Below are 10,782 nucleotides of genomic sequence, written 5' to 3' on the forward strand. Positions count from 1 at the left end.
CTACACAGAACAACCATAGGATAACAACTAGCATAACGACATGCAGGACTAGCTCTTCATCCATCACGGCTCCACTCGAAAAGCTTGGGTGCGGACACGATCTACTCGCAGTCTTCCGGCACAAAGTCAGGATCCTCTGGAGAAAATCAACATGGGTGAGTACAAAAGTACTCAGCAAGATCCACCTCGCCCTACGGGAGGGGAATGACATGCATGATATACATTAAGCACAATGCATTAGCAATGCAACTATTCCCGACACAACCCACAGTAGGTAGCTCACTAGTTGTCAGGACCATACCGTAGCCTATCCATACCGTGGACACGGACCATTCGAATGGATTATACACTCTGTAGAGGTCATACACTGTACCCACACGCTCGACTGCCCGAACGGACAACCGACATAGCCGACACCCAGCCGTGGTCACGCCCCAGCCTGGCCGCACAAACCCTCGGGCCCTGACCCCAATGGTCTATACCTGTAAACCATCCCTGCGACCGTCAGGCTAACCAGTGGGATTAGGCTAAGTCCGGTCCATACCGGAACCTGTGGTCGTACTAAAGTAAGCTAGGTGAGATGTCAAAACAACTCGGTCCTTATGGTTCACCAGGGCAGCAACCATCCCTCAACAGGTCAAATCGAGCCTACCACCACGATAGCACTCACCTGCCAGTCTACCACCACGGTAGCGCCGGCTCCAGCATACCCAGCTGCCCTAGCCTCAGCCAAAACACTTCATATCCTAGTCTCAACTCTGGATATGCATAACTACTCATATGCATGAATGAGCACACTCAATCACTCAAGTTCCGGTATATGTAATCGATCCTAAACCAGGGCTACAACTAGACGTTCTCACATGGATGCAACCGCTCACGTAGGGGTCGATGAAACTTGCCTTCGCTTACGTACGCGTCGGCTTCCTACTTGCGGTACGGGTCTTCTTGCTCCGGCTCACGGTACTGGCCTTCGTACTCTTTGGCAGGCTCCTCCTCGGTCACTCCGTGATCTACGGGTGAAAATGGCACAACCGGCAAACAAACACAAGCAAGCTATAAAATAAGCTCAAATGGAGATGAAAATAGGAGGAATAGATAGTATATGATTTGAGGAGAGTTTAGGAAAAAGAGTTACGTGAAAAGGAGTTGATATGAAGGAGATATTGAGTTTACAATATTGGTTGGTGTTTAATTCCGAAAATAGAATGATTTGGATTAAGTGCTCATGGCCTGGTGGGTGTTTTGGGCCTTTATTAGTATTGCGGAGTTAATGGTTGGGGAGCTGCCTGCCATCTCACCTTGGCGTGGAACATCTTGAGGAAGAGGGTCCACTGTTGGAGCTTCGTCTCGTGAGTGAGCTGGGCTCGTGAGGAGTGGTTCAGCTAGTGGAGCGAAGCGGCTCGGTGTGCTTGGGCTGATGATGAGGCTCGTCACGGCCTCGCTCCTTTTATAGGCGAGGAGAGCAGCAGCGGCGTCGTGCAGGGACAGGCGACGGCGTGGGCTGCGGTAGCTCGTTGTCAACGCGAACAGTGGCAGTGCTGAAGGCGCGAGCGTCGATGCGGCAAAGCCGGCAAGGACACTGCAGCGGTGTGGGCGAGGTGGGGACGTGGAGGTGGGCGGCACGGCGCGGTGCCGACGGCAGTGCATGGTCCCATCGTGGGGCTGGCGTGTCGCACGTGCGCGAGCGAGAGCAAGCGCGGGTGAGGACGGCAGTGAGGGGGCATCGGCTTCTTTTATAGACGAGGTGAGGCGGTTCGCGCGGCGGAGAAAAAATCTCGGCCGGCACTGTGCACGACGACCCCAATTTATGGCGAGGTGGGTGCCGCCATATTTGCATGATGGGTTATTCAATATTGTGAGCACTCTTGCCGGCTTCCAAGAAATGGAGTGAGTGCTGCCATGACGGGTCATTTCAAGGTCAATGGTGTGGGTACTCTGTGGCTTCCAGGGGATGATGAAGTTATGGCGCAGGAGGTAGGCGCTGTCATGATTGTCTGGGAATTATGGCGTGGTACGGTGACTCTAGAGGCTTCTATGGAAAGAGGCGAGATGATTTTTGTCGTAGGTGTAAGCATGCGTATACTAGTTACTGAAGGGAACGAATGTACTATCGCAAGGCAAGAGTATAAAATAGTTTGCCTTGTAGTTATGTAATACTTCATATAATGTTAGTATTATTTTAGGTTACTAGTTTAATTGCAACATAAGTTTTATTTGAGTGATTGTTGGAAATTGAGGTGGCCCTAATACCCACTAAGCTGAGAATCTACCCCTATGACACACCAACTCACTTCAGAGTCGGTCAGCTTCTAGTCACTTAGTGTACCGGGTCCTTTTGACGGCAGAGCCGCCTTTTGCTTCCGGGAGGCAGAGCCTACCAACAGATGAAGCTAGCTTTCGGGTGACAGAGCCAACCTTCGATGAAGCCCAGACCCTTTTGTGATCCCGGGTGGCAGAGCCAACCTTCGATGGATCACAACTTTATACACTAAGTACTTAAGTTTAACCGGGAGACTAACACTTATAAAGACACTTACCTTATTGGAGCAACAAAGTTACAAAGGAACACACACTTTTAAGTGGCTAGCCTAGCACTCACTCTTCTAGCCCTACCACAACTCATATACCTTGCTCATGGATGGATGCCATGGCAAGGAGGGGGGGCTCTATTTATAGGTCAAAGGAAGCCATGGTATTAGGACAAGTGTCCCCCTTCTAGAGAATTCCAAAATATTCCAACATTTTCAAAATTTTACTTATTACTAATTCTAGAGTACTCTATGAAAAATATCTCACTCTTGCTTAGTGGAGAATGTTCTAGAGGGTTGCCTTGCATTTCTTTCAATAGTGATGAAAACTGGGATGTTACACGCACGTGCAAAAGCTCGCCGGAGCTCTGTTCCGCCGCTCCGCCGCCACACTCGCCTTCCGCTGCCTTTGCGCGTCGCGCAGACCCCGCCTTTGAGTTCGCCGTTGCCTCCACGTGCTCTCCGTCCCAAAACCCCAGCCAAACCAAGCCCGAGTGGCCAAGTTCGGCCCACGCCGGCGACCTCTCCGCCGCCTAATCTCGCCGCCGGCGCCTTGCACCGCTGCCGCCCGCCCTATCAAACCCTAGCCACCCGATCTCGTTCCGACGGCCTGGATTAGATCCAAAACCGAGTCAATGCCCTGAATACCAGTCAACCTTGGCCTTTTTGCAAAAGAGCCCCTTAAGTTTTTACAAATCAACCCGCAGTCCAAGCCAGTTCAAAAGTATTTATAAAACAACCCTTTTCTTTTTGTTTTAGCCCCTGATGTTTTATAAAATATTTTATAAAATATAACCCACCGTCCTAGCCCCTCAGTTTTGTGGTTTAGCCCCTGAGTTTTAGGTTTATTTACATTTTAGCCCTCGGTTTCTTTACCAGAGCCTCTTTCTAATTCAAATCTTTTACGATTAAGCCCCTAAAACCAAGTTTTAGTCATAACTCTCTTGTTTTAACTCCGTTTTCGATGATTCTTGCGCTCACGCAATCCTTGTAATGTGTAGAATAGTTTTGTACCCTCGTTTTGTACTATTATTATTGTTTAATGTACTGTTTCTTATTTGTTGCACTTGCTTGCTTGTATGTGCTCGTGTGGTGCGTAGACGTTTCGCAGTTCGAGGGTCAGCAAAGCAAGGATTTGAAGACGTGGAGTAGCAATAGCGTTTTAAGGAAGGCAAGTGGTCCTTGATCATGTTTTTGTCCCAAATGAAACACAATTTATTCACCTTTACATTTATTGCATGCATGTGTCTATAATTTGGTGGGAACCCAATTAAGGATATGCCTAGTTTGTTTATCCATGCCTTGATCAACCTTGGGTCATTTAATTTACGTTGGGTAGCATTGCTAGTTGCTAATTACTTTGAGATATGATTGGATAATGATGAGACAAATGATATACTTGTTACTTCATGTTCATATTTGGCTTATTGTTGTTAAATAAGATCATATGATTAATCGGAACATGGAGAACCACCCAGGAAAATAGTGCAACCATAATACTATATGGCTTTGGTCTTGGCTAAGTAATTAGAAGAACTATATGTGGTGTTGGGGTGGCTAGCTTGGTGGTGTTTGGGTTTGTGTGGTGGAACAGGTGAAGGAAACTGTGTCTTCTGAGGGACTGCAATTGTAGGGACCAACACTTACATAAAGGGAGTCTTTGGAAAGGCCTCGTAGCGTCCCTATGCAACCATACCTCGGAAGTGTGGTATTGTGCCTGATCAACACATGCATGGTTGGGTTCAAAGTTCTTCGGAGATTTTACGTGAATTGTGGTGAAAGTGTACAATCTCTGCAGAGTTAAAATTAACCGGTTAGCCGTGCTCACAATCAAGAGCGGCTTGGACCCTCACGTGATAATTGAACTTGAAGATGATCTAAATCGATGCTTTATTTATGATGTTGATGATGGTTATTTCATATACTTATTTGTGGGTTAATGGTATAAACTTACATCTAGTTAATGCTTGCTAAATAAAACTTGATCAATTGAAAGTGCTTATCGCAGTTAAACCATGTCAGCTATTCCTTGTTTCAGCCTTGCATGTAATATATAGTTGTTTCCCTACCACTTGTTGAGTACCAACCATAAGTGTACTCAACCTTGCATAACGCTGTTCAGACTAAGATAATCATTGCCCGGAGTATCCAGAAGACTTCAAAGATTTCTAGGCGTATGTCTCCCAGTCGACTGCCTGTGCTGATGAAGATTCTGCTGTTACTCTGAGACACTATTTATTCGCTTAAGTTTAAGACTGTTGGTCATGTAATAATGTTCATATATACTCTCTTTCGTTATGCCATTATTATGATACTCACTTTATTGTCTATCGTATGTGAGTAAACTGATCCTAGAGCACATATGAGAATGCATTTGGTTCCTTTCATAAACCGGGTGTGACATCACCCTCTTTGCCACCACCCCCTTTGCCACCACTCTCTTCGCTACCACCTTCCGCCCCTCCAATTGTTCTCTCACCTTCTCCAGAGGCACCTTCTTGTGAGCTCCCTTCGGAATCTTCTCCGTCGTTCCTTGGGCCTCTTCCCACAGAGATGCCTTCTCGTGAGATCACTCATGTCTAAACTCGTCGCCCAAGACCTCCACCTCCATCTCCACCTCCACTTTCACTTGAGTCTTCTCCATCGCTCCTTGGCCCTTCTCCTGCACCGCCATCTCGGTATGAGCTTCGTGATCATGGTGCTCTCCGTCCTCCGGAGCGCTATGGCTTCACCGTTGCTACCCTTGTTGAGCCCACCACCTACCGAGAGGCTGCTGCTCACCCACACTGGCAGCACGCCATGGCTGAGGAGCTTACCACTCTGGAGCACACCGGTACTTGGGATCTTGTCACTTTACCACCTCACGTGACTCCTATTACTTGCAAGTGGGTCTATAAGGTCAAGACTCGATCTGATGGCTCGCTTGAGCGCTACAAGGCACGTCTTGTGGCACGTGGTTTTCAGCAGGAGCATGGGCATGACTATGATGAGACGTTTGCTCCCGTTGCTCACATGACCACTGTTCGGACTCTTCTTGCTGTTGCTTCTGTTCGACAGTGGTCCATCTTCTAGCTCGATGTCAAGAATGCTTTTTTGAATGGCGAGTTGCGTGAGGAGGTCTACATGCAGCCACCTTCAAGGTACTCCATCCCGGATGGTATGATTTGCCGGCTGTGTCGCTCTCTTTATGGCCTCAAGCAGGCTCCTCGTGCTTGGTTCGAGCACTTCTCCTCTGTGGTCATTGATGCTGGCTTTAAACCCAGTGATCATGACCCAGCTCTCTTTGTTCACACTTCTTCCCGTGGGCGTACACTCCTTCTTCTCTATGTTGATGACATGATCATTACTGGTGATGATTCTTAGTTCATTGACTTTGTGAAGAAGCGTTTCAGTGACAAGTTCTTGATGTCCGATCTCGGCCCCCTTCATTACTTCCTTGGTCTTGAGGTCTCTTCCATGCCTGATGGCATTTATCTCTCTCAGGAGAAGTATGTTCAGGATCTCCTCTCTCATGCTGCTCTCACCGATCACTGTACAACTGATACACCCATGGAGCTAGGTGTTCACTTGTGGGCCACAGATGGTGAACCCATTGATGATCCAACTCGCTATCGTCATCTTGTTGGCAGCCATGTCTACCTTGGGATCACTCGTCCTGACATCTCTCATGCTGTTCATATCCTTAGTCAGTTTGTCTCTGCTCCTACTCAGCTTCACTACACTCACCTTCTTCGGGTTCTTCGATATCTTCGTGGAACCATCTCTCGTCGACTGTTCTTCTCTCACTCTAGCCCTCTCCACCTTCAGGCATATTCTGATGCGACCTGGGCTAGCGATCATTCTGATCGTCATTCTCTCTCTGCTTATTGTTTCTTACTTGGCTCTTCCTTGATTGCCTGGAAAACCAAGAAGTAGACCACTGTTTCTCGTTCAAGTGCTGAGGCTGAGTTGAGGGCTATGGCGACTGTGGTTACCTGGCTCAGGTGGCTACTTGAGGACTTCGGTGTGACAACTTCCACACCAACTCCTCTTTCTTCTGACAGCACTGGTGCGATCAGTATTGCTCGTGATCTTGTCAAGCATGAACTTACCAAGCACATCGGTGTTGATGCTTCCTACATGCGCTCGCAAGTGCATGATGATGTTGTGGCTCTTCGCTATGTGACTTCAGAGTTCCAGCTGGCTGATTTCTTCACGAAGGCTCAGACGAAGGCACAACATAGTTACTTCCTCTCCAAACTCAGTGTTGTAGACCCACCATGAGTTTGAGGGGGGGGGGGGGGGTGTTAGATGTATATGCTTAGATGTGTATTTACTCACTAGTGTAGGGTGCTCTCTGCACTTTGTACATCTTCATATCTGCCCTTTGGGCATGGCAATAGATCTGAGTTGCTTATTTCCAACATGAGAGACCATTACTTTTGTTTTGGTGATGCTATAAAGGGTGAACTCAAGTTGATGCTATAATGCGAAACTTAATTTTCTGAAAACTTCTTGCAAAATAGTACCTGATCCTTTACCAATTACTATGTGCTAGGAAATCTGTCTGAGAGTAACACACACTTTCTTGTGGTAGCACTATTGTGCTGGGTCAGTGGGCCCTCCATTGTTGACAATTCCACCACTGGACAATGCACGTCATGCTTTTAAATGTGGGGCCTCTTGATTTGCTTGCTTGCAAGGAACTTTTCATCAAGGCAAACAGATGTGAAATGCTGCACTGTTCGAATAGCATCGTAAGCCTCTTCGAGAGATTGAGTGGCTTTGATATTTTTACAGCTTTAGTGCGCCGCCTCTTAAGGCCTCGCTCGGTTGCAAGGGAATTGGAGGGGATTCGAGGGGGTTGGGATGAAGTAAATTCCCAACAAGTTAAAATCCCCCTAAATCCCCTTGTGGAGGGGATTAACTGAACAAGCCATAAAGCATCTAGTTTTTTCAGGTGTGTAAGCGCCTCCTCAAAGACGAAATGTTGGGTCAGAGATCGAGATTTTCATTCGAATTAATTCTGCTCTAGTAATTCGGAAGGAGACAGCTCAAATCTCCATAAAAGAAAACAAGAACATGAGTACATCTCTCTCCAGCCCAAACACCCTCCAATTTTACTCCAAGAAACGAGCTTGATTTTCTTGTCACTTATTTATTCTAGGTAATAGATACACCTCCAAACTCTTTCTTAGTCAATTAGGATCGACCGTAACCACCACGCAGTCGATTAGTTGATCAGTAGTAGGAGTATTCAGTAGCAGGGGCCATCATATGCATGGACATGGATGGGATGATCAGGCGCCCCTCTCGAGCATCTCGCAGAACCTCTTGAAGGACTCGAGCTTCTGCAGCTTCATCTGGTCGTGGAACCGCCGGATGAACACGTCCGCCACGCGGTCGATCTCGTCCTCCAGCCGGAACTCCCCCTCCGCCGCCGACGCCGCGGCGGCGGCGATCGCCTGCTTCTCGCAGTTGCCATCGTTGTATTCCACCACCTCCTCCGCGCCGCCGTCCCGCTCGAGCGCGAAGCTCGGCAGGCTGCTGAGCACGACGGCCCTGCTCTCCTGCTCCACCACGAAGCTCGGCAGGCTCTGCAGCACGGCGGCCTTCCTGCCGCCTCCGAGGAGCAGGTGCCCGCCGGCCCCGCCACGTCCTGCGCCCTCAGTCGTCGTGCCGTCCTCTCCGCCGCCGTGGGTGGCCACCGCATTGCCGTAGCCGCCCTGGCCGCTGCTGCTAGCGCCGCCCATGATGGCGTGGATCTTGCTCTGGATGGCGCTCAGCAGGAGCTTCTTGTTGCGCATGATGCCGAGCACGATGAGGCGCGTCCGCAGGGAGCTGGCCCTGGTGCCCACCGCCGTGGACTTCACCGCCGCCACGACGGCGGCGAAGAGCTGCTTCAGGTACCTGGTCGCCTTCTTCATCTTGGATCTCCAATCAACGGCCAATGCAAGAAAATGCAGCTACTAGCCTACTACCTTAATTAGTTGACCGACGCAATGCTAGCTATGCAAACGAGAGATCAAGAACTCCTGGTGCTGCTGATGGTGATTGCTTGTTGAAAGTACTGGTAGCCTGCAATGAACTGTGTATGGATGCAACAAGGACCTGTGTGTTTTGGCATGGAGTTTGGTCCGGAGGGTTTCATGGGTATATATAGAGGTGGCGGTCGACGGCATGAGATCTTGGCCGCGCCATCTTCTTCTTCTTCCAAGAAGCTTCAGGGTCACATGGATCCACACTTGCATGGTCGCCAGGAATTATGGGCGCTGAGAAAAAGGAGGGGTACTGATTAAAGTAACCCAACATCCATCGACCAATCGATCCAAGGCTACTGATTAAAGAAAAAGCGGTAACAAAAGATGATGCCTAGGCATGGTAATAATAAAGTACCAAAGACACCAATGTTAGTTGTATGGATCATCTATCATCCATAAAAAGGCCGAGGGATGATAGATGTTAAGTTTGTGTCATATGGTCCCAATTATGGGATTGCAATGGACCCTAGCGAGAGGGCTTTGCCCAACGCTTTCGCAAGTTGAGATGTCGATTTGCTGGTTCCTTTTTGAGGATTTGGTGAAATATCCCGTGCTTGCGGCTGTGGAGATGCAACTGCAACTTGCAACTCTGTGCTAGATTGAGTTTTGCCGCTTCGCGGTTTGATTTGCTTGCTTGTCATTTTTCTAGTACTTTGCGCTATTCAAAGACTTGTCATTTCCTCCAACCCAATGGCGGCATCTATCCTAGAGCTCAACACTGAAGTGGACATTTAAAAAAAGGTTTTTTAGGTGGATAAAACCTATTTTTAGGACCCGGTGCAATACCCGTTTCTAGTTCTCGCAGTTAAAAACCGATTTATAGGGTGGGTAAGATGCCCGCCCTTACAAATATATTTTTATGGGTAGTTTATGGGCTCAGCTACCCTAACAAATCATTTTTCATAAAATAATAAAATATAAAAAACTTGAAAGATTATAAAATAGAAAAGAAAAAAATATCCCAACTAACCGGCCACCACCACAAGCACATCTACTATCGAGGTACAACTTTTTGATGAAATATGCACACTTGTGTAAACCGGGATTTAAACCGCTTACCTCAAACCTCACGGGTACCCTCATCTTCATCACACTACATAGTCACTTGTGACTATAAGATATGCTATTTTTTTATATTAACTCTGCAATTGATCGGTAGGTGCAGTTTTTCACTTTCCAGGACCCACCCCTAAAATATTTTTCTATTTTATTCTGAATTTTTTTAAAATATTTAAATATAGCAGAATAAATAAAAAAATGAAACTTCTACAATATGGTTATTTGAACTATGGATACAGAAAAAATATTCTAAATATATTTAAGATTGTGGAAACTTCAAAATATGACTTGAGTTTTATGAGGTACTACTATATAGTCATAGCCATATGTAGGGCATAACTAGTAAATGATATTGTGATACTAAACATCCTTAAATAAATTATGCATAAACTATAAAAAATTTTATCTTACCATTAAAACTTTGATATGAAACTATTCTGTATTCTACATCCAAGGTTGTTTGAAAGAAATCAAAAGTTGTAGATTTTGAAACTAGAGAACTTAAAAATGACCTTGAATGAAAAAGTTGTCAACTACAAAGTTGTAAATCTCATCAAGTTCTACAATTTTTAGGCATGGGTGATGTCATCACCTGCCTTTAGAAATGACCACTATTTCCAGGATGGCGTTCCCCACCCCTAAAAAGGGTGATAGTGTCATTCGTCTCTAAAAATGCATTTTCAGGGCGGGTTAGTTGCTACAATAACTCTGCTCTATTTATAGCAATGAGTTACATTTTGACCCATCCTTGAAGAAAATGAGGTCTTGCTACAAATAAATCATTTTTATTTTTGTAGTAGTGCGATGCAGGGACAGACTGGCTAAATTTAGCTAAATGGTTTCATGAGACTTCAAATCTGAAACTAAATGCTTTTCGTAAGTAATATCTAGACTAGATATACCGTTTCCACACATGACCAGTATTAAGTATATACTCTATATTTATATTTTTGTTCATATCATTGGCCCCATGTTAAGAATGTTTTAGATTGCATCATGCCATCTATGAACTGAACGAAATCCGTACCCCACTGTCATACATGCACTTAGCTAATTGCACTCCATTTGGTACATATATAATTTCTGAAATAGACAAGTAATCCATCATAGTTGTGTTAATCCATCATAGCTAGGGGGCCTAAACGGAATCTCGGCAGCTAATCGTTGACGCC

At 46.4% G+C, this 10,782-nt stretch overlaps 1 protein-coding gene across 1 annotated transcript; it reads right to left on the minus strand.

Moving 5' to 3' along the window:
- Nucleotides 1-7,500: 7,500 nt before the first annotated feature.
- On the minus strand, nucleotides 7,501-8,933 carry LOC120655803. Its single transcript, XM_039933769.1, has one exon. The coding sequence runs from the start codon at nucleotides 8,435-8,437 to the stop codon at nucleotides 7,811-7,813; it is 627 nt and encodes a 208-aa protein (XP_039789703.1). The 5' UTR covers nucleotides 8,438-8,933; the 3' UTR covers nucleotides 7,501-7,810.
- Between the last annotated feature and the right edge of the window lie 1,849 nt (nucleotides 8,934-10,782).

This window comes from Panicum virgatum, chromosome 1N (assembly GCF_016808335.1).
Source record: "Panicum virgatum strain AP13 chromosome 1N, P.virgatum_v5, whole genome shotgun sequence".
Classification (NCBI taxonomy): Eukaryota; Viridiplantae; Streptophyta; class Magnoliopsida; order Poales; family Poaceae; genus Panicum; species Panicum virgatum.

What these genes read in the sequence shown, in the direction of transcription:
- LOC120655803 (XM_039933769.1), bottom strand. Translation starts at nt 8,437, where the DNA reads ATGAAGAAGGCGACCAGGTACCTGAAGCAGCTCTTCGCCGCCGTCGTG.